The sequence below is a fragment of the Eptatretus burgeri genome, chromosome 3 (genome assembly GCF_056783735.1).
Source record: "Eptatretus burgeri isolate ZD-2024b chromosome 3, Ebu_testis_v1, whole genome shotgun sequence".
In the NCBI taxonomy this organism is placed as follows: domain Eukaryota; kingdom Metazoa; phylum Chordata; class Myxini; order Myxiniformes; family Myxinidae; genus Eptatretus; species Eptatretus burgeri.
Genome location: NC_140963.1, coordinates 8,239,369 through 8,264,505, shown reverse-complemented (window position 1 = coordinate 8,264,505; position 25,137 = coordinate 8,239,369). Strand labels below are relative to the sequence as shown.

The window sequence follows — 25,137 nt, the reverse complement described above, 5'->3', positions numbered from 1 at the left end:
AGAGAACTTTTCTGCTATTCATATGGAAAAGGAAAGTATTGTAATGGATAAACCAATTTATGTTGGAACAGCAGTTCTTGATTTATCAAAGATATTGATGTATGATTATTTGTATAATGACTTAAAGAAAGAGTATGGTGAAAATGTTTCATTGTTGTATGTGGACACTGATAGTTTTCTTCTAGATATAAAAACTGATGATGTTCATAAAGATATGAAGAAAAATATTGGAGTATATGATACAAGTAATTTTAGTAAGAAGAGCGAGTTATTTTCAAAAAAGAATGAAAAGGTTATTTGTAAGTTTAAGGGTGAGTTGGGTGGAAAAGTAATGAGTGTTGGGTGGAACAGTAACCTGTATGGAAAGATCTGAAAGCTTTGAGCGAAGGCCCCGGATATTTGAGGTCCATACTTTTAATGACGAGGTGGGGGAGGAGGCTTTGGGTGCAGGGGGTGGGGGTAGGGAGAGGTTAGGACAAGTGACGAGGGGGGGGAGGTAAGGAGTGTTGTTGAAAGAGTGTGGGGGATTGCAGAATAGCTAGGGGAGGGGGCCGAATGAGGAGGAGAAAAGTCTCTGTGGTGCTGGGGGAGAGGGAGGACAAGAGAGGAGGAAGAAGGCAGCTGAGGATTTGAGGAGGTGGAGTGAAGAGATGGAGGTGAGGGCAATGGAAGGAGGCAGCTTTGTGGATGGGAATGGGGGGGGGGGGAACTTTGGGAAGGATGAGTGAGGGGGATGAATGGTAGAAGAAAGGTGAAGGGTGAGTTTTTGAGAGAGGTGAGAGGGAGACTTGGAGGGAGAAGAGTGGGATGGTTGCTTTGAGAGTGAGGGGTGAGAGGAGTGAGTTGGCACTGAAGTTGGGAAAAAAGAATGGTTGATGGAAAGTGAACATTAATAGCAAACTGGGTTTTTTTTAAAGTTTTAAGTCAGTTATGCGATTAAACGCATTTCTTGAGGGATGCAATAAAGGCGAATTCAGAGAATGCAGAGAAGAAACGCTGTAACAGTTGGATTTTTTAGGCAAGGTATGAAGGAAAGGTCGAATTGAGAGCAGTCTGTTTAAACAGCAGAAGAGGAGTGCATTCTGATACAGTAAAGAGTACCACACGTGTGGAAGAGGAAGATGAAGCATTATAAGAGATTGTTTTTGTTATTATTATTATTAATGATTGAGAGAGTTTTCAACAGATTAGGTCATGGAAGTGTTGTAGAAAAAAAAATTGAGGAAGAAGAAGAGGAGGAAGAAGAGGAGGAGGAGGAGGAGGAAGAAGAAGAAGAAGAACATTCGGAGAAAGGTAGCGTTTTTTTATTTTATTTTATTTTTTAGATGAGAAATAGAGCGATTAGTTGGGATGGGGAACGTTAAGAAAGTGGGAAAGATAGAAATTGAAGATAATGGGGAGAAAAAAACAAATAAACACGATCATACACCGAGGGTAACAATGGGTAGGCCTCAAACCTCAAGGAAAGGCCTCAAGCACCCAGTAAGATAAGTTCGACGAAATCTCATAAAATAGCACGATTTTTGAAACAAAACCGAACTTGGAACACACAATAAGATGTAGGTGAGAAAATAAACAGTAAAAACTGGTCAGGTAACGACCGGAAACTTAACTTTGAGATCGTCAGCAGGGAGCCCCCAAGGAGACCTGCCAATGCTCCAAACCCAGAACAGGAAGTGAGGTGCAAGGGGAAATAGAAATGCCACCAGGACAGAAAGCATAATGGACAGCTCCGCATGGGTTCTTACAGAGTTCGAGGTGCTGCATCCAGGAGCAGGCTTGAGAAATTGGATTTTAATTTCTCTATCAGCCTCACAGGAACTTTGGGGTGGAGCGCAGATGAGTAGCAAGTGGCACTGGCGTGTGTCACTTGGTCTTCAAACCTTTCTGAGCACATAAGGGGTTTGCCTAGCTGAGTGGGGTTTATCTGTCTTCAGGAAGTTATGGAGAAGAGGGGGAGGCCACTCCCCCGATTGGGATTTACCTGATTTCTGTGAACCCTGGAGAAGAGGGGGAGGCCGCTTCTCCGATTTGGGTTTACCTTATTTCTGTGAACTCTGGAGAAGAGGGGGAGGCCGCTCCCCCGATTGGGGTTTACCTGACTTCCGCGAACCCTGGAGAAAAAGAGGGGGTGGACCATAACCACAATTGAAACGTGACCCCTTTGAGCCGTGGCGGAAAGGCGGCGGGGTCATGTAATGGGTAATGAGGGATTCGTTCCCTCACTCCCCTTCCAATGAGCCAAAGAAGCAGGCCATATGGGATGTAAGAAATTTTGATTGGAAATTATATCGAGAGTGATTGTAAATTGAGACTGACAGAAGGGATGAGTGGCAGGAGTGGATTTGGGTGATTATTAAAAAAAAAAGTAGTGGAGGCATTGCAGGCAGAGTGATAAACACACCTGAAACAAGTGGATGACAAAGAGTGGCTTGTTTGAGGAAAGACTGAAATGTCTGGCTGGAACCATGCAGAGGTTCCATGGGGCTGGTAAAGAGACTTTGATGTTTTGTTTAAATTGTTGGAAATAAACGATTAGGGCAGTATGGAGGAGGCCAGCGGACGACGGACGTAGTGACAAATTAATTGGGGTTTGAGTTTAAAGTGTAGCAGTTAAATTTGATGACCAAGTGGGATCCGAGGAACTGGTGTGTTTTTGTTTTCACATAAAAGTGAAAGGTGTTGGATGGTGTTGTGGACTGGGTGTGTGGCACTGTGGAATGAATGACTAAAGTGTTTGAGTGAATGGCGTGATTGTGCAGATGAGGAGAGTGAGTGTGAACAACGTACCCTGTCGGTAGGAGTCTCCTAACCAAGTTAGTGTAGGTTATGGGGACTTAGAGGATTTGACATGGATTCTGGCTGCTGTTCCATTGTGCAGGCGGACTGTGAGGGGTAGGTGCAGGCCAAGGTGTGGGGGTACTGGCTGGGAGTGTGACATGGTATTGGAAGTTGGTGAGTCGGGAAATAGGGCACCGGGGCTTTGAGGGTTCCTGGCAGGTGAAGGCTGTCAGAGGTGCCAGGAGAGCACGGTAGGTTCAGTGCCAGGAGAGCACGGTAGGTTTTTGTGCCAGGAGAGCACAGTATAGGTGCTATGAGAGCACAGTATGGGTGCTAGGAGAACACAGTATGGGGGAAAGAGAGAGCCTCCTCTTAGTTGGGAGTGCCAGAAGCAGGCTCAGGTGAACCCTGAGGTCGCTGGTTGTCCTCCACCCCCGATTGGAAGCAGGCAAAGAGGCCTAGGAGTAGTCACACCCCCCAGCCAGCGAGTTATGCCGAGCACCACCAAATGAAAAAAGACAAATAAGGGCCTTGCCCAGGTTTAAAATAATGGAACAGTGTACCAGGTCGGGAAAAATCGGTAATTATGATCATTCTAGCCATAGCAGGGTTTGGTTCATTGTTTAAAGCTAAAAGTAAATGGTTAGGTTCAATGGACTCTCCTCCGCACCATTCATGTGTGACACCTGGTATGAGTAGTGTTGATCGGAAAATTTGTTAGCAAGGGCCAGGCTAGATCACCCTCTCCAAGTGCCAGAGAGGCCACCAGTATACCATGAGCACACACCCACGAAGATAACGTTGAGTAAGAAACACACCATCCTGTCTGTAAAAAAGAAGAAAAGAAAAAAAGAGAACTTAACCAAAACAAGTCCTGCCAAAGCAAGTCAGGCAAGTAAGGTTAAGGGTACACTCCATCTCACCTGGTCTGAGGTCATCACACCCATTGCGTCCTCCAGAACGCCTCCAAACTGCATTGCTTACCATCGATTTCACTGTGTTTCCTGCTGTCCAATGCAGGGCTTGTTGCCTGCTGCTGCTTGTGAGTCGGCCAAATGGGCCGAAGCATTTTTGTGGGCCATTGAGGCCAAAGTGCTTTTGTGGGCCGTTGCGGCCGAAGATTCATGCCATTTTGAGGGCCGTTGTGGCTGAAGATTCATGCCATTTTGTGGGCCGTTGCGGCCGAAGATTCATGCCATTTTGTGGGCCGTTGCGGCCGAAGATTCATGCCATTTTGTGGGCCGTTGCGGTCGAAGATTCATGCCATTTTGTGGGCCGTTGTGGCCGAAGATTCATGCCATTTTGTGGGCTGTTGCGGCCGAAGATTCATGCCATTTTGTAGGCCGTTGCGGCCGAAGATTCATGCCATTTTGTGGGCTGCTGTGGCCGAAGATTCATGCCATTTTGTGGGCCGTTGCGGCCGAAGATTCATGCCATTTTGTGGGCCGTTGCGGCCGAAGATTCATGCCATTTTGTGGGCCGTTGCGGCCGAAGATTCATGCCATTTTGTGGGCTCAGTGGGCCGAAAAACTCTTTGTGAGATTAGGCCACTGGGCCGACTGAACTCACCTGGTGAGAGGCCAATAAGGCAACGAAGTGAGGAAACCCTCAGGGGTGAATGGACAATACTGCCGGGAGGGGGTATGAAGGAGCGAACACGTGAAAGAACTTTGAACCTTTGAATGTTCTGCTCCTATGCAAATATTGGTGTGAAAAGTTAAATTGAACGCCCTCCCATTCAAATCCATAATTAGAATGTTATGTAGTGTGCATAGAGTGTAAATTTGTTTGTTAGATTAGTCATCCGACACACAAGGATAGGGACATGCCAATCTTACTGTGACACTTTGGTTTTTGGAGTTAAGTGCTTCCCATGTTGTGGGTTAGAGTAAATGGGAGATTCGTGCTGTACGTTAGACAGGGCCATTGCCGTGGGCTGCCTGAGATCGATGCTCGGGAGAGCCTCGGGAGAAAGGTGGGGGTAGTGTTGCGTAAATGGCCCTTCGTGTGTTATTAAATATAGGATTAGCCCAGATCCCCCTTTAAATGCATGTTTAGCTAGGTTGTTTGGTAATTGGACGTTACATGTGTGTCGGGAGGTGTACCAGGCTGTTATTTGTTCATACATTGGTGGTTGACCAAGAGGTTCTTCTTCTTCCTTCCTCTCTCCAGACAATAGTGAGGTTCTCCCCGCCCAGCGCTCTGAGGGGAGTGGCCTAGAAAAGGAGAAGTGAAACTGCAGTCGGCTGAGAGGCGAGCAGTTAGCCGGGAAGACGGTGGTGAAACTGAGCGCCGGTGTGGCGCGATCGGCTGAATAGACCTGGCTGTGTGTGAGTCAGCAGTCGGCTTTGAGGCGAAGGAGCGCCGAAAAGAAGGAAGTGAAACTGAAGGGAGGCGCCAGTGGGCTTCGAGGCGAGTGAGCAAAGGAAAGGCAGTGGAGAATCTGCCGTTAGAGAAAACTGAACCTGAGCACGCCGAGTCTGCCCTCGGCTGGATGAGAAATGACTGGTGGGAGTCGTGATCTGCTTTTAGGGGACGGCTGTGTCTGTCTGCGATCTGCTTTGTGAAGGAGGCAGGAGAAATGACTAGTGGGAGTCGGCGATTGACTTCTTTGAGGAGGACATCGGCAGGACCATCCGGAGTCCAGTGACGGAGCCTCTGACTGTCCCTATTCACCTCATGGCTCGGCGAGGTCTTGGAATCCCATGGACCCAGCCTGCGGAGCCCAATACCTCGATTTGGCCTGGTCTGGTGAACAGGCCAGGCCTGGACTTGTATGCTGGACCTTGTGCGAAACCAGCTGAAACCCACCATCAATCTGACGGTCTTGTGCCGTCGACCTTACGCGGGGTCAGAACGCGCAGAGGCCGCGTGCATGCGCGGTGCAACAAAAGGAGGATGAGCGCCATTTTTGCCACGCGGCGTGCTCGAGCTGGGTGCTCGAAACCGTGGACATCGGCTTGTCACGACCCATATTCGTGCCTTTTACACTTTCCTCTCATCCAGGAAACATCAGTAAGTACTCTGTGTCTTGTCTGCATGCTGTCCATGTCTTGTCTGCATGTTGTTTAAGGTTAGTCTCGCTAGAGTTCCCTTCGAAACCCATAATCCGTAGCTCCCTAGTTAAGAACGGGTTATAGATTAATTATAACATTGTCGTGAATGCTTTGCTTGTGTTGTGTTTCCCCGATGAGTTGCCTGCTGTCTTTTCCCCCAATTTGGGTTTCCCCCAATAAATCTGGCTGATTCGTATGAAGTTGCTCTTTGAATTAATTGGTGCCGCGCCGAGGAACGATCCGCTCGTTTTGGATATAAAAACCAAAATGGTTACAGACTGGCAGAATTCGCTCGGTCTCTCACAAAACCAGTCTGTAACCGGGGTCTATTTTTCCAATTTGTAAGGTCCAGGGGTACATTGGTATCACAATCTGAGACGTGTGACCCGAGGCCTGTGCCGAACCAGCCGGCGTTATAACCCAGGATACGACGGTCGTTGGGGTGGCGCCGAATCTGTAACAATTGGCTGTCGAGAGTCGGGTGGGAAAACCCAAACTGGTTACGGACAGTGATTGACGCACTCATTCGAACTACCCCCCCCCCCCATCCCCGAATCCATAACAATATATATATATATATATATATATATATATATATATATATATATATATATATATATATATATATATATATAGTTGTATATTTTCCCGCCCGTCGGCGTGCGAACAACCGTGTCTAACCAATAGCGGTCGCTTCGCCCACCGAACGGACAATCCAGTCGCGGCTTTCCGGATCAACGCCGGAAACACACCACAACTTTGTCCGCACTCTACCCGCGCGCTACAGGGTCTGATCGCCAAATCGCCGAGTTACCTAATTATTCGCGTGGGTAGGTTACCGAGAGATTGTACCTCAATGGGACCGCTTGGAAACGAGCCGCTTAAGCAGCTCGCTTCCTTTTGGGATAACCTAGCGGGGTATTATCGCGCAGTCCCGTTGGACCCGATCACTTTACCGACTATTCAAAAACCAACTATATTCCGAGTGCAAGATGGGGCAGTTCAATGAGGGAATGGACGCAACGAACAGGTTTACATTCACACAAGGACATTTATTATAAAAAAAGCAGTATGCAATTAAACAAGGAAAAACACGTATGCAATTATACAAGCAACAAAAGCATGCCAAAAGAACTACAACCGCCTCCTTATTATGTACAGTCACTTGCACTTAACAGCAGTTCCTACTTATTAGACGGGCCCACGGACACACGTACGCACACACACACACACCCAAGAAATGGTGGCAGAGGCCTTTAATAACGAGCTCCGGCTCAGACGACAGGTGAGCTGAAACCCAGAATCTATCTCGAACCTCTCCACCTCGTGTGGTCTTCAAGTTGTTCGGACCCGGACTCCAGCGAGAGCGAGTTGGATCCAATCGCCGTGAGCTGCGATCCTTCCCGAGCTCCCGCGAATCCTCCCGCGCTTCTCAACACGTGCTGGTGAGACGAGGTGCCGATCCTTCCCGTCGATGCGTCACTTCCCTGAGGAACCACCTCGACGAAGAGGTCGATGAGTCGCACCAAGCCGGGAACCAAAATGGAGAACAAAGAACTCTACGAACCAAGAAGAAGAAGAAGAAGCCACCACTCGCAGCTCGAGGCGAGCGACCGGCTTAACGTCCTTCCAAGAAAAGCAGCTCAAAGCAAAAAGCTCTCCCGAGCCAAGCAGAAGCCGAAGCTCACGGAACCATCAAAGCAAAAAGCCTCCAAAAAGCCTCCTCCCAAGCCAGGCCTCAGCTGAAGCTCACTGAGCCAGCTGAAGCAAAAAGCTTCCGAAGGCTTCAATCCTAACCCAAGCCAAACAGGACCCGAAGGTCTGCTGAACGGCTACTCTCTACCGAAGCAAAAAGCTTACCCTTCAGCTCCCCGCTACGAACAAAAGAAAAGATCTCCTCTTATCCTTCTCCCGCCCTTCCCCCACTCCCGGCGTGACTCATGACTCATGCCCTCGTGCTCCATCCCCCGCTCAGCCACGGGTGGGAGGGAGTTGTTGACATCATGAGTCACGGGACGGCAGGGTTCTTCTTGCTCTTCGCAGAAGAGGGGGAGGGATGTCTCCATTGTTCGTTCCCTAACTATTAAATCGATCTGCAGCGCATCTAATCGATTTCTGAACATTTAAACAATGGAAGGTGAGCTATCTTGGGAACAAGCACTTATCGACATAGCTGAAAAAAGGAACCTGTATGTTGTGTGCAATCGAATTCCAAATTCGTAACAATATATGTATATATGTATATGTATACATACATATTGTTGCGAAGTCGCGCCCTGCCGGCGTGCGAACGACGGCGTTTAACCAATAGCGGCCTCTTCGCCCACCGAACGTGCAATTCAGTCGTGACCCTCTCGGAACAACGCCGGGAGCTCATCACGGGTGGGGGTTTAACCTCACCACAACTCAGTCCGCATTCTACCCACGCGAAATGGGGTCCGATTGCCGAATGGTCGATTTACCTAAGTATCCGCGTGTGTAGCATACCGACGAGTTGTACCACGCCGCAGGTCGACTCCAGACACGAACCGCTTAAGCGGCTCGTTCCGTACTGTAGGGATAACCGAGCGGAGTTATCGTCGACCTCGACGGTTCAGATTATTTATCGGCAACTTACACCGAACTATCAATCCCTTACGTGATGCAAGATGGAAATTCAAACAAAGGAATGGACGCAGCGAAACGGGGAACAATTGGACAAGCACATTTATTCGTGCCACACGGCAGCACGTATTTCTAATAGCCAACAGTTATGCAAAACAATACACGTATACATTCAAGCAAGAAAACACAAGCAAGGAACGATACAGAGCTACAACCGAATAAAAGGCAATGTATAAGCACTTAATCAGTTTCTACTTTACGGACTGGCGCCACACACACATTTACACAGAACCCCAAAAGAAAAGGAACTCGCGACTTCCCTGAGCGTGTCGTCAAGTCCTCCTTTGTGCGTCCTCAACTCCGAACCCCTCCGGCGTGGTCCGCGAGCTCGTACCTCGAGCCGACACGTGTGGCCATTCGACGCCACGAACGGGGTTCGGGAACGAACGGACGGAGCTTTCGCCACTATCCCGGTGAGGACGGGCGGGGGGGGGGGGGTGGCAGGCGCTCCGTCCCACCAGCGGGGTCTCGAGACTGCACCGACTGACCCTCTGACACTGACAATCCTCTGACTCGACAGTCGGGAACAACAACCGGGGCCACCGACCAAGCAAGACCAAGACAAAAACCAGACCCAATTCGATGACCAGCTCTCCAGCCACCTTGTGCTCGCCTTTTTGTAAGGCGGGGCCCCTCCCTTCGCTCCGCCCCGTTCCTTGCTCCACCCCCCTTCGCGGTGTTACCAGAAAAGTCTCGAAGGGGGGCGTTCCTCCTCCCTGGCCGCGTCACACCGTGCATCCCCCCTCGGGAGCGAGCTGCACCACCCCTCCCCCGTCTCACCAATCGCGACGACGATCTGGCTCAAGATTCGGGCGGAAGTTGTCTTTCCATGCCCTTGCTGCTGCCACCCCGCTCTTTTCACCCATCTCGCGGAGATCGTGACCGCGCGGTGCTCGTTGAATGGAGAGTGGTGAAGATGGTGGTGGTGTAGTTGTTGAAGGTGGCGTCATGGTGTGAATGGTGTCGTTGTTGAGATGTTGGTTGTGGCGATGTTCGTTGTTGTGTTGTTGCACCAAAATAACGACAGCAAAAGAAAAACGGCTAACTGAATAATCGCAGCCCGAATGGATCACATAAATTCCCTCTATACAATGGGTTTGGGCTAACTACACATGAACTTAGCGTCATAACTGATCTAAGGACCCTTTATGGTGTATTGCAAATTTCGACAGCCGTAACAATATATATATATATATATATATATATATATATATATATATATATATATATATATATATATATATATATATATATATATATATATATATATATATATATATATATATATATATATATATATATATATATATATATATATATATATATATATATATATATATATATATACATATATATATATATATATACATATATATATATATATATATATATATATATATATATATATATATATATATATATATATATACATATATATATATATATACATATATATATATATATATACATATATATATATATATATATATATATGTATATACATATATATGTATATACATATATATATGTATATACATATATATATATATATATATATATATATACATATACATATGTATATACATATACATATATATACATATATATATATATACATATATATATATATATATATATATATATATATATATATATATATATATATATATATATATATATATATATATATTTGGAGGAGTTCTGCTAAAAAATGGGTACAGCATGGGGATACTCCCCACCTTGGAAGAACAAAAAAGGACAGAACGAAAGGAGCCAGACACACTTGGGGATTGTGTTCTGCCATACCACCAAGGCCTTTCTGAAAAGATTGGCAGGATAGTACATGGTGCACAGATTGGCGTAGCCTACAAGCCTCTACACACCATCTGTAATGTCATCTCAAAACCAAAGGACCCAATACTAACTCGTGATAAATCTGGAGTAGTTTACCATTCATCACGTAAAGACTGTGACCAATTCTAAATTGGTGAAACTGGAAGAAATTTGAAACAATGGCTAGATGAACATGATAGAACAATTCGGCTTGGAAAGGTGACCCAGTCAGCCATGGCATGTCATTTCCTGCAATCTGGCCACAAATTTAACTTTGATGGGACCCGTATCCTCGACACGATGTACAACAAACGACATAGGTTGATGCCGTAAGCATGGCACATGAAGAGCCGGGAGGGTGGTCAAATTGGGGAGACGGTGGACATACCCACACAATGCACACCTGTGATGCAAATGGTGAAAACTGGATGGTGTAAACAGCTGGATAAGGTGAGCAACAAACAACACCCAATCCCAAACACCACATCCACATGTGCACAATGCCCAACGAGAACCTCAACACTCGCACAACCAACACCTCATCATGCCCAACCCAGACACGAAACCAGCTGTGTGTGTGCCCTGGAAACACAAAAACAACAAGAAGGGCACTCGGTGGAGAACATACATCCACCATGTAATGTCTGATCCACGAGAACATATCGGGCCCAATACATTTTTTGAAATATTATGCGAAACAGAACTACATTGTACTATATAATATCGTTTTTGGCCCTATCTCTCAATCATGAAGAATCACTTTGAAAATGTAATATTTATCGTATCCGGATCTTCACCAAAATCGAATCATTTCCTCTTTGTCACATCCCCAACCTGTCCATCAAGTGTCGTCCGAATCAGTCCACAACTTTTTGAGATATTGTGTGATATATCAGTGTAGCATTATCTCTCAATGGTGAAGAATCACTGAAAAATTATAGTTGACGGATCTGGATCTTCACCAAAATCTAATCAGTTCTTCCGTGTCACACACCAAACCAATTTCCAAAATTTCATTCGGATCTGTCCACAACTTTTTGAGATATCCTGCACACAAACAAACAGACAGACAAACAAGAAGATGCCGTGCAGAGCATGATACTTGCAAAATCCATGAAACAAATTTGACCTCAAAAATAATTTTCTGGTTGAAGTGAATGATCAAAGAAAATCCTCTTCAAATTTCAAGTCAATCAAATGAAAATTGAGGATTTTAGAAATACAAGTAAATCGGACACAGATGGAGGCCATTCAACCCATCATGCCTGCGCGACATCAACATCACACAAATTTATCAACACAAGATCAAAAGCAGAAAATGGGGGGAAAAAATGTAATAGTGTTTTTGTGGGGTTTATTGAATTATTTATTTCCCCTCAGTAGAGGGGACATGGGCTTGGTTAAAAACACACATTATCAACCACACAACACCCCTTGATGAGATACCCACCAACAGCACTCCGTACACATGCACACAATCACCCATCAATGCTCAAACTACCAAAAAGTCTTTTCAACATCCCAAAACCCCTCTACCTCCATAACTTCCAGGTACCTATCTAATTCTAATTTAAACTTATCTACTGTTTCTGCTGCCACTACTTTTCCAGGGAGACCATTCCATGCATGAACTACTCTCTGAGTAAAAATCCCGTTTTGCTCCCCTCTTAACTCTCCTGTCCTTTACTCTCAGGCAATGGCCCCTGGTTCTATCACTGTCTACTCTGTTGAATAATTCATTCATCTGCACTTATTTTGTCCATACCTTTCATTATCTTAAATATCTCTATCATATCTCCTCGTAACCACCTTCTTTCCAGTGAATAAAGCCCTGTCTCCTTCAGCTGCTCCTCATAACTGAGTCGAGCTCGGCCCGGAATCAATCTCGTAGCCCTGCGCTGAACCCTCTCGATGGCATCTATGTCCTTCTGGAACTGTGGTCACCAAAACTGCACACAATGTTCGAAATGTGGCCTCATTAAGTTCTAATACAATACTACCACCACCTCTTTTGATTTATAATTGGTCCCCCTCCGAATACAGCCTAAAACCCCATTTGCTCTACCTACAGCTACCTGGCACTGCGCTGCCTGCTTACCTCCCGTTTCTATTACCATCCCCAGATCCTTCTCCTGTGTGACACGCTCCAAAATTTCTCCTTGCATCCTGTAATCTCTATTTTCATTGTTCTTTCCCACCCCCAACACCATACACTTGCTAAGGTTTAATTACATCTGCCAATATTTTGCCCAATCTATACAAGTATCAATACTCTCTTGTGACTGATCACTACCCCCTGTGCAACCCACCTCAGCTCCAAGCTTTGTGTCATCTGCAAATTTTAAAAGCTTACTCTTTACTCCATTATCCAAATCATTGATGTAAATAATGAAGAGTAATAGTCCAAGTACTGATCCATGAGGTACCACGTGACTTACATCCTCCCAGCAAGACATCCTCCCACTCACAGCCACCCTCTGCTTCCGACCACGAAGCCAGTTTGCAATCCAATTAGTTACCTGACCAGCCACTCCACAAGCCCTCACTATGGCTAACCAACTCCAATGTGGTACCTCATCAAAAGCCTTCTTAAAGTCTCGATATACCATGTCTACCGCCATTCCCTCATCCACCCAATTAGACACTGCTTCAGAGAACTCTAAAATATTTGTGAGACAGGAACTAACTTTGGTAAACCCATGCTGAATACCTTTAATTAGTTTGTATTTCTTGAAATGATTTCTCATCTGGTCCTTAATTAATGCCTCCAACACCTTCCCCAAAACTGAAGTCAAACTAAAAGGTCTATCGTTTCCCAATTCTTCTCTGGATCCTTTCTTAAATAATGGTGTTACATTTGCTCCTCTCCAATCCTCTGGTACCTGTCCTGACTCCAGGGAACTATTGAAAATATCCGTTAACATCTCACTAAAGGGGCTGTCACACCTTGACGTTTTAGCCAGCGTATGGCAACGTATCAAAATGTAGGTAAAACGCTGGCATACGTTTAACTATTAATGTTTTTTTTTTTTTTTTTTTAAGTTTTTGGCATATTCACAACGAGTTGGACTTATGCATAACGTATTAGCAACGTACACAGAACGTTTCGATAACTTATAGATCAATTATACCAACGAATGCTTAGCGTGTTGTCGGCGTTCACAGCGTATGCCCAACGATAGTCTAACGTATGCATAGCCCGCGGCAGCATATCATTGAAGATCACGTGGCGTAAGCTATTCATAGGCTGCCGCTCAACGATTTAAATCATAACCGCACAAGAAATCGAAGTGTCAACATCACCGTCATGCCAAAGAAAGGAAAAAAAAAAACAAAAAAAAAACATGGAGTCTGAAACACTGACAGGTTCCTCCTGTGAAGCCCATTTTTATATACCAATTCCCCTAAACGCTGCCAATACGCCATTACACAGTAGCTGTAAGTTAGAAACACGTTCGGTAAGTTCTGTGGTCGTCCGGAAGACATCAAATATGTCTACATACGTCAATATGCATTGGAGATACGTTACACATAGGTTCAAAGCACGTTACTCATAGGTTAGAAATAAGTTTCGGGTACGCTAAACATTACCTCGACGTGTTTCGACTTATGAGTAACTTACAAGTAACGTGTGGCGACGTGTGTCAACGATCGCATAATGTGCCTACAATTTACGGCCAGCGTATGCAGAACGTGTGAGTCATACGCTGGCATATGTCGAAAATTTTTGAGCATGTTAAAATTTGTCGACGAGCTCGGTGTACTACAACGTATGCCAGCGTGCTCTTAATGTATACAAAACTTACCCATAACGTATTCGACATGTGCCAGAGTTTTAAACAATTTTTTCATATGTTGGCATAAGCTAGCTAAATTGTCAAGGTGTGACAGTCCCTTAACCCATTGAGTCACTTCCCTCAATACTCTCGGTTTCATATTATCTGACCCGGAGCCATATCTTCTCTTCGATGCTGTTCCTTCACTTCCTCCACTCCAACCTGGATCTTCTGTAAAGCCCTTCCTCACCACCTTGATAGATACTCTCAGTTATTGGGAATTCTCCTGACTGTTCTTGTGTAAAATTTGAAGAAAAATACCTGTTTAATGTTGCCCCTCTCTTGATGCAATGCTGTCCTTTACCCAGATTGCTACTCCTCCTATTCTCTACTTCCGTCACACCGACACACATTCTAGACTTCGAATCCAGTCCGCCAGTTATTCTCCTTCTTCAACCATGTCTCACTCACTGTAACTATATCATACTCCTCGCAATCTACTTTGGTTTCAAGCTCTTCCATCTTCATATTTAAACGACTGGAATTGGTATGGAATATATTGAACCAACTCCGATGTGGTCTTATCAAAAGTCTTCCTGAAATTATATTTTCTTGCCTGATCTCAGTCATCACAATTCATCATCAGTTCTTTCCTTAATAGCAACCCCATCCTCCACTGACCAAAAAAAAGCCTGAATTCCTTCAATTCCCACTGCAAACCTTGATGCCCCCTTTCTATTTAACAAACAGCCATCATTCCAGAACACTCTATTTGTCCCCTAAATGATTCCCACTGCTTTTAAATGTAAAACCTTCGTCCCTGCACCATTCTTCCAGCCATTGGTTGATGTCTATTGCTCTGTTCATAATTTCTAAATGGTTTCCTCATCTTGGAAGAATCCCAGAAAACATGACCTCACAACCCTTTGCTTTCAGCTGTTTACTCAATATCCTGAGTCTATTTTTCAAAACGTCTGAGCAAACTTTCTCAACATCATTCATTCCACGTGTACCACAAACAACTTCTTCCTACTATGACCCGATACAATATCTTTTACCCTTCCTTCAATGTCCCTAACACCTGCTCCTTCAAAACTACACAGAATTCGATGTCTACAATTGTTCCTGCAGAATGAAGAATCTACACATCTAATCGTCTCATCACCCACCAAACCTCATTTCCACCAATTTCTATTGCTGCACCGACACTACTCCCAACACCTGCTGTACCACCACTGTTGAACTTGGGCTTAGTTGTTAAATACCACCTTAGTTGTTGACCTTGGGCCGATGTTGACCTCTTGGTCCATGTTAATCTCAAAAATAATTGGCTGGTTGAATAGAGTGACTTGAAATATAAATCCTCTTCAAATTTCAAGTCAATCGGATGAAAATTGAGTATTTTAGAAATTCCATCTTAGTTGTTGAACTTTTGACCTCAAAAACAATCCGCTTCTTCCTTATGACAAACTTTACCATGTGGTGAACTTTCGTGAAGATCACTTTAAAATTGTGACAGACAGACAACAATAAAAAAAAACAGACAACAACAAAATCGACTAACCAATATACTTGACACATCTTCAATTTTGCAAGTGAGAAACAAACAAACAAGCAGTCATAGACTGGTACTTACGAAATGATCAACTTGACCTCTGACCTTGTCTGAAAAAAGCTGTCTCTCGAGAAGGTAGTGAGGCAAACCAGAAGTTTCTACGATGATTCTGTACCAAACCATCAACAATCGTAATGTCGACGGAAGCAAAAATCTCCATTTCTCCACGCAATAATTTAATATTATTTCGTCAAAGTCACAAAACCGTAATATTCGGCCATCCACCAACAATCGTTACATAATCCGACAGCTTAGCGAGTCAAGCATGCGACGATAACCTTTATTGGGATAAAAATGACTTTTAAACACAATCTTTATCGAAAACACCGTCAGCGCGCACACGCAAAACCTTTACATGACTCAACGACGCGTCTGCTCGAGCGCGCTGCACCACGTGATGAGCCGCAGCGAGTGAAATATTTTTTATACAATCTCAAAACGTCTCCAAAACATCCGATTTTTACCAGACTTTCGACAACCGAGTGTTTAGCATACTTAGCCATTTCCAAAAGTGAAAACAGAATTGCGATCCGAGTTAAAACGAACTCATAACGTCGACCGAAGCAAAAATCTCCATTTCTCCACGCAATAATTTAATATTATTTTATCAAAGTCACAAAACCGTAATATTCGGCAATCCACCAACAATCTTTACATAATCCGACGGCTTAGCGAGTCAAGCATGTGACGATAACCTTTATTAGGATAAAAAATGACTTTTAAACACAATCTTTATCGAAAACACCGTCAGCGCGCACACGCAAAACCTTTACATGACTCAACGACGCGTCTGCTCGAGCGCGCTGCACAACGTGATGAGCCGCGGCGAGTGAAATCTTTTTTATACAATCTCAAAAAGTCTGCAAAACATCCGATTTTTACATGAATTTCGACAACCGAGTGTTTAGCATACTTCGCATTACCAAAAGTGAAAACAGAATTGCGATCCGAGTTAAAACGAACTCATAACGTCGACCGAAGCAAAAATCTCCATTTCTCCACGCAATACTTTAATATTATTTTATCAAAGTCACAAAACCGTAATATTCGGCAATCCACCAACAATCTTTACATAATCCGACGGCTTAGCGAGTCAAGCATGTGACGATAACCTTTATTGGTATAAAAAATGACTTTTAAACACCATCTTTATCGAAAACACTGTCAGCACGCACACGCACAACCTGTACGTGATCAACGACACATCTGCTCGAGCGCACTACACCACGTGACGAGCCGTGACGCGGCAAGTGAAATATTTTTTATACAATCATCAAACGTCTCCAAAACTTCCGATTTTTACCAGAATTTTGACAACTGAGTATTTAGCATACTTAGCCATTACCAAAAGCGAAAACAGAATTGTGATCCACGTTAAAACGACCTCGTAACATCGACCGAAGCAAAAATCTCCATTTCTTGACACAATTATTTAATTTTATTTCATCAAAGTCACAAAACCATAATATTCGGCCATCCACCAACAATCTTTACATAATCCGACGGCTTAGCGAGTCAGGCATGCGACGATAACATTTATTGGGATAAAAAATGACTTTTAAACACCATCTTTATCGAAAACACCGTCAGCGTGCAGAAGGGAAAACCTTTACGTGATCAACAACGCCTCTGCTCGAGGGCGCTGCACCACGTGACGACCCATGACGCGGCGAGTGAAATATTTTTTATACAATCTTAAAACGTCTCCAAAACATCCGATTTTTAAGAGAATTTCGAAATCCGAGTGTTAAGCGTCCTAAGTGATCGCAAAAACCGAAGACAAAATTAAAATTGAAGTTAAAACGAACTCGTAACGTCGATCGAAGCAAAAATACTACATTTCTCTACATGAATTTACGGAATTATGTTTGACCTCACTGTGACCTTGACCTTTGACCGATTTTGACCAAAACCTAATCAGCACTAGCCATCACCCTCCTGAATCACGTGGTGTAATTTGACATTGGGGGCTTCCTCTGTTCTCGAGTTATCGTGCCTCCAAACAAACACACAAACACACAAACAGAGGACGGAAGTCATCAATATATTTATGAAATCTTTAGATTGAGTAAGTACCAAACACACAAACAGATGATGGAAGTCATCAATATACTCATGAAATCTTTAGATTTCGAAAGTAACAAGCAGTCATAAGACTGGTACTTCCGAAATCGTCAACTTGACCTCTGACCTTGTCTCATCAAAGCTATCTCTAGAGAAGGTAGCGATGCAAACCAGAAGTTTCTACGATGATTCTGTACTAAAGCATCAAAAATCGAATGTTTGACATCACTGTGACCTTGACCTTTGACCGATTTTGACCAAAATCTAATCAGCGTGAGGCACCACGCTCATGAATCACTTGGTGTAATTTGACATTGGTAGCTTCTTCCGTTCTCGCGTTATCATGTTTTGGATGTTTGACCTCACTGTGACCTTGACCTTTGGCCGATTTGGACGAAAATCTAATCAGCGCAAGCCATCACCCTCCTCAATCACGTCGTTTAATTTGACATTGGTAGCTTCTTCCGTTCTCGAGTTATCGTGCCCACAAACAAACACACACATAAACACACACACACAAACAAACACACAATCAAGCAGTCATAGACTGGTACTTACGAAATCGTCAACTTGACCTCTGACCTTGTCTAATAAAAGCTGTCTCTAGAGAAGGTAGCGACGCAAACCAGAAGTTTCTACGATTATTCTGTACCAAACCATCAAAAATCGTAACGTCGACCAAAGCAAAAATCTCCATTTCTCCACGCAATTATATTATATTATTTTATCGAAGTCACAAAACCGTAATACTCGGCCATCCACCAACAATCTTTACATAATCTGATGGCTCAGCGAGTCAGGCATGCGACGATAACCTTTATTGGGATAAAAAAATGATTTTAAACACCATCTTTATCGAAAACACCGCCAGCGCGCACACGCAAAACCTTTACGTGACTCAACGCTGCCTCTGCTCAAGTGAACTGCAGCAGGTGACAACCCATGATGCGGCGAGTGCAATATTTTTTATACAATCTTTAAACGTCTCCAAAACATCCGATTTTTACCAGAATTTCGACAACCGAGTTTTAAGCGTCGTAAGTGATCGCAAAAACCGAAGACAAAATTAAAATAGAATTTAAAACAAACTCGTAACGTCGAGCGAAGCAAAAATCCCAATTTCTCCACGCAATTATTTTATATTATTTTCTCAAAGTCACAAAACCGTAATATTCGGCCATCCACCAACAATCTTAACATAATCTGATGGCTCAGCGAGTCAGGCATACGACGATAACCTTTATTGGGATAAAAAATGATTTTTAAACACTATCTTTATCGAAAACACCGTCAGCGCGCACACGCAAAACCTTTACCTGACTCAGACGCGTCTGCTCAAGCGCACTGCATCACGTGATGACCCGTGACACGTCGAGTGAAATATTTTTTATACAATCTTAAAATGTCTCCAAAACATCCGATTTTTACCAGAATTTCGACAACGAGTTTTAAGCGTCCTAAGCGATCACAAAAATCGAAGACAAAATTAAAATAGAAGTTAAAACGAACTCGTAACGTCGAGCGAAGCAAAAATCTCCATTTCTCCACGCAATTGTATTATATTATTTTATCGAAGTCACAAAACCGTAATACTCGGCCATCCACCAACAATCTTTACATAATCCAACAGCTTAGCAAGTCAGGCATGCGACGATAACCTTTATTGGGATAAAAAATGATTTTAAACACCATCTTTATCGAAAACACCGTCAGCACGCACACGCAAAACCTTTACGTGATCAATGCCGCCTCTGCTCAAGTGCACTGCACCAGGTGACAACCCGTGACGCGGCGAGTGCAATATTTTTTATACAATCTTTAAACGTCTCCAAAACATCCGATTTTTACCAGAATTTCGACAACGAGTTTTAAGCGTCCTAAGCGATCACAAAAACCGAAGACAAAATTAAAATAGAAGTTAAAACGAACTCGTAACGTCGAGCGAAGCAAAAATCTCCATTTCTCCACGCAATTATTTTATATTATTTTATCAGTCACAAAACCGTAATATTCGGCCATCCACCAACAATCTTTACATCATCCGACGGCTCAGTGAGTCAGGCATGAGACGATAATCTTTACTGGGATAAAAAATGAATTTTAAACACCATCTTTATCGAAAACACCGTCAGCACGCATACGCAAAATCTTTACGTGATCAACGCTACCTCTGCTCAAGTGCACTGCACCAAGCGACGACCCGTGACGTGGCGAGTGCAATATTTTTAATACAATTTTACGTCTCCAAAACATCCGATTTTCACCAGGATTTCGACAACCGAGTTTTAAGCGTCCTAAGCGATCGCAAAAACCGAAGACAAAATTAAAATCGAAGTTAAAACGAACTCGTAACGTCGAGCGAAGCAAAAATCTCCATTTCTCCACGCAATTATTTTATATTATTTTATCAAAGTCACAAACCCATAATATTCGGCCATCCACCAACAATCTTTACATAATCCGACAGCTCAGCGAGTCAGGCATGCGACGATAACCTTTATTGGGATAAAAAATGACTTTTAAACACCATCTTTATCGAAAACACCGTCAGCGCGCACACGGAAAACCTTTACCTGACTCAATGACGCGTCTGCTCAAGCGCACTGCATCATGTGACGACCCGTGACGCGTCGAGAGAAATATTTTTTATACAATCTTAAAACGTCTCCAGAACATCCAATTTTTACCAGAATTTCGACAACCGAGTTTTAAGCGTCCTAAGCGATCGCAAAAACCGAAGACAAAATTAAAATCGAACTTAAAACGAACTCGTCACGTCGAGCGAAGCAAAAATACTCCATTTCTCCACATGAATTTATGGAACTATGTTTGACCTTACTGTGACCTTGACCTTTGACCGATTTTGACCAAAATCTAATCAGCGCGAGCGATCACCATCCTGAATCACGTGGTGTAATTTGACATTGGTAGCTTCTTCCGTTCTCGAGTTGTCGTGCCTCCAAACAAACAAACAAACAAACAAGCAGTCATTGACTGGTACTGTACTTACGAAATTGTCAACTTGACCTCTGACCTTGTCTAATAAAAGCTGTCTCTAGAGAAGGTAGCGACGCAAACCAGAAGTTTCTACGATGATTCTGTACCAAACCATTAAAAATCAAATGTTTTAGATGTTTGACCTCACTGTGACCTTGACCTTTGACCGATTTTGACCAAAATCTAATCAGCACCAGCCAGCACCCTCCTGAATAACGTGGTGTAATTTGACATTGGTAGCTTCTTCCGTTCTCGAGTTATCGTGCCGACAAACAAACAAACAAACAAATATACAAACAAACAAACAGAAACGGAAGTCATCAATATACTTACGAAATCTTTAGATTTCGTAAGTAACAAGCAGTCATAGACTGGTACTTACGAAATTGTCAACTTGACCTCTGACCTTGTCTAATAAAAGCTGTCTCTCGAGAAGGTAGCGACGCAAACCAGAAGTTTCTACGATTCTGTACCAAACCATCAAAAATCGAATGTTTTGGATGTTTGACCTCACTGTGACCTTGACTTTGATCGATTTTGAGCAAAATCTAATCAGCGCTAGACAGAACCCTCCTGAATCACGTGGTGTAATTTGACATTGGTAGCTTCTTCTGTTCTCGAGTTATCATTTTTTGCATGTTTGACCTCATGGTGACCTTGACCTTTGACCGATTTTGACGAAAATCTAATCAGCGCTAGCCAGCACGCTCCTGAATCATGTGGTCTAATTTGACATTGGTAGCTTCTTCCGTTCTCGAGTTATCTGTACCAAACCATCAAAAATCGAATATTTGACCTCACTGTGACCTTGACCTTTGACCGATTTTGATCAAAATCTAATCAGCACTAGCCATCACCCTCCTGAATCATGTGGTGTAATTTGACATTGGTAGCTCCTACCGTTCTCGAGTTATCGTGCCTACAAACAAACAAACAAACAAGCAGTCATAGACTGGTACTTACGAAATCGTCAACTTGACCTCTGACCTTGTCTAATAAAAGCTGTCTCTTGAGAAAGTAGCGACACAAACCAGAAGTTTCTCCGATGATTCTGTACCAAACCATCAAAAATCGAATGTTTTGGATGTTGGACCTCACTGTGACCTTGAGCTTTGACTGATTTTGACCAAAATCTAATCAGCGCCAGCCACCACCCTCCTGAATCATGGGGTGTAATTTGACATTGGAAGCTTCTTCCGTTCTCGAGTTATCATTTTTTGGATGTTTGACCTCACTGTGACCTTGACCTTTGACCGATTTTGACCAAAATCTAATCAGCACTAGCCATCACCCTCCTGAATCAGGTGGGGTAATTTGACATTGGTCACTTCTTCCGTTCTCGAGTTATCTGTACCAAACCATCAAAAATCGAATATTTGACGTCACTGTGACCTTGACCTTTGACCAACATCTAATCAGCACTAGCCATCACCCTCCTGAATCAGGTGGTGTAATTTGACATTGGTAGCTTCTTCCGTTCTCGAGTTATTGTGCCTACAAACAAACAAACAAACAAACAGAAACGGAAGGCATCAATATACTTACGAAATCTTTAGATTTCGTAAGTAACAAACACACAAACAAACAAACACAAACAAACAAACAAACAGAAACGGAAGTGATCAATATACTTACAAAATCTTTAGATTTCGTAAGTAACAAGCAGTCAAAGACTGGTACTTATGAAATCGTCAACTTGACCTCTGACCTTGTCTAATAAAAGCTGTCTCTAGGGAAGGTAGCGACGCAAATCAGAAGTTTCTACGATGATTCTGTACCAAACCATCAAAAATCGAATGTTTTGGATGTTTGACCTCACTGTGACCTTGACCTTTGACTGATTTTGACCAAAATCTAATCAGCGCGAGCCACCACCCTCCTGAATCACGTGGTGTAATTTGACATTGGGAGCTTCTTCCGTTCTCGAGTTTTATTTTTTGGATGTTTGACCTCACTGTGACCTTGACCTTTGACCGATTTTGACCAAAATCTAATCAGCACTAGCCATCACCCTCCTGAATCACTTGGTGTAATTTGACATTGGTAGCTTCTTCCGTTCTCGAGTTATCTGTACCAAACCATCAAAAATCGAATATTTGACCTCACTGTGACCTTGACCTTTGACCGATTTTGACCAAAATCTAATCAGCACGAGCCATCACCCTCCTGAATCATGTGGTGTAATTTGACATTGGTAGCTTTTTCCGTTCTCGAGTTATCGTGCCTTCAAACCATCAAACAAACACACAAACAAGCAGTCATAGACTGGTACTTACGAAATCGTCAACTTGACCTCTGACCTTGTCTAAGAAAAGCTGTCTCTCGAGAAGGTCGCGACGCAAACCAGAAGTTTCTACGATGATTCTGCACCAAACCATCAAAAATCGAATGTTTTGGATGTTTGACCTCACTGTGACCCTGACCTTTGACCGATTTTGACCAAAATCTAATCAGCACTAGCCATCACCCTCCTGAATCACGTGGTGTAATTTGACATTGGTGGCTCCTTCTGTTCTCGAGTTGTCGTGCCTACAAACAAACAAACAAACACACACACAAACAAACAAACAAACAAGCAGTCATAGACTGGTACTTACGAAATCGTCAACTTGACCTCTGACCTTGACTAATAAAAGCTGTCTCTCGAGAAGGTAGCGACACAAACTAGAAGTTTCTACGATGATTCTGTACCAAACCATCAAAAATCGAATGTTTTGGATGTTGGACCTCACTGTGACCTTGACCTTTGACCGATTTTGACCAAAATCTAATCAGCGCTAGCCACCACCCTCCTGAATCACGTGGTGTAATTTGACATTGGAAGCTTCTTCCGTTCTCGAGTTATCATTTTTTGGATGTTTGACCTCACTGTGACCTTGACCTTTGACCGATTTTGACCAAAATCTGATCAGCACTAGCCATCAGCCTCCTGAATCACGTGGTGTTATTTCACATTGGTAGCTTCTTCCGTTCGAGTTATTTGTACCAAACCATCAAAAATCGAATATTTGACCTCATCATGACCTTGACCTTTGACCGATTTTGACCAAAATCTAATCAGCACTAGCCATCACCCTCCTGAATCACGTGGTGTAATTTGACATTGATAGCTTCTTCCGTTCTCGAGTTATCGTGCCTACAAACAAACAAACAAACAAACAGAAACGGAAGGCATCAATATACTTCCGAAATCTTTTGATTTCCTAAGTAACAAACGGAAACGGAAGTCATCAATATACTTACGAAATCTTTAGATTTCGTAAGTTTCAAGCAGTCATAGACTGGTACTTACGAAATCGTCAACTTGACCTCTGACCTTATCTAATAAAAGCTGTCTCTCGAGAAGGTAGCGACGCAAACCAGAAGTTTCTACGATAATTCTGTCCCAAACCATCAAAAATCGAATGTTTGACCTCACTGTGACCTTGACCAAAATTTAATCAGCGCCAGCCATCACCCTCCTGAATCATGTCGTGTAATTTGACATTGGTAGCTTCTGTTCTCGAGTTATAACTTTTTTTGGATGTTTGACCTCACTGTGACCATAAACTTTGACCCATTTTGACCAAAATCTAATCAGCACTCGCCATCACCCTCCTGAATCACGTGGTGTAATTTGACATTGGTAGCTTCTGTTCTCGAGTTATCGTGCCGACAGACACACACAAACAGAGGACGGAAGTCATCAAAAGACTTCCAAAATCGAAAGATTTCGTAAGTACCAAATAGACAGAAAGGGGTGAAAGAAATAACCTCCTTCACCTTCGATGGTGGATCACACAAATGCTCACCTTCACATGCAAGACCAGATTACATGGAAGTAAAAACCAACAAAACAGAGCAGAGCACCCCTGTCAAATGATGTGACTTTACGTTTATTTTGCTTGGGGTTTACAAAATAGATTCTCAAAAAGCACTCCATTTGACCTCGAGCACCAGCATGTGACTGGAAATGAGCAGTCGTATCAAAATAAAAACTGACACGTGCCGAGGCTCGGGGTCTATTGGCCTGAGGAAGCCGGCTGTGAAGCCGGTGAAATGTCTCCTGAGACCAGGTTTGCTCTTGCTTCTTGCTAAAATTAGCGAAGTTGATGTAGTTTTACTTTTGGTTGGAAGCGCTTCTTTAAAAACAACGAAGGTGCTCTTCTTAAATAAAAAAGTCTATACGTATATGTACAACTACCTGAGTTTTCTAACATGCTGATGAAAACTTCACCCTTTTCCCCAGCATGAGGGCATCGAAAGTTTCACCGCTTTCCTCAGGAAGAGGGTATCGAGTGGGAGGAAATTTCTGGAAAATGCGCATGTGCAGTCCAAGTTCCATCCTCTCCTCAACAACTTCACATTCGAT

General features: G+C 43.4%; 1 protein-coding gene across 2 annotated transcripts in view; it reads left to right on the top strand.

Moving 5' to 3' along the window:
* Nucleotides 1-3,693: 3,693 nt before the first annotated feature.
* The window catches only part of LOC147029367 (uncharacterized), a 41,610-nt gene continuing 20,166 nt past the window's right edge, over nucleotides 3,694-25,137 (top strand). For both annotated transcript variants that reach the window (XR_015055877.1, XM_085872369.1), the window contains exon 1: nucleotides 3,694-5,796. Coding sequence is in view for 1 of the 2 variants with exons in the window: in XM_085872369.1 (XP_085728495.1) it covers nucleotides 5,461-5,796 (336 nt within the window). In the remaining variant the exon portion in view is untranslated. The remainder of the gene's footprint in view (nucleotides 5,797-25,137) is intronic.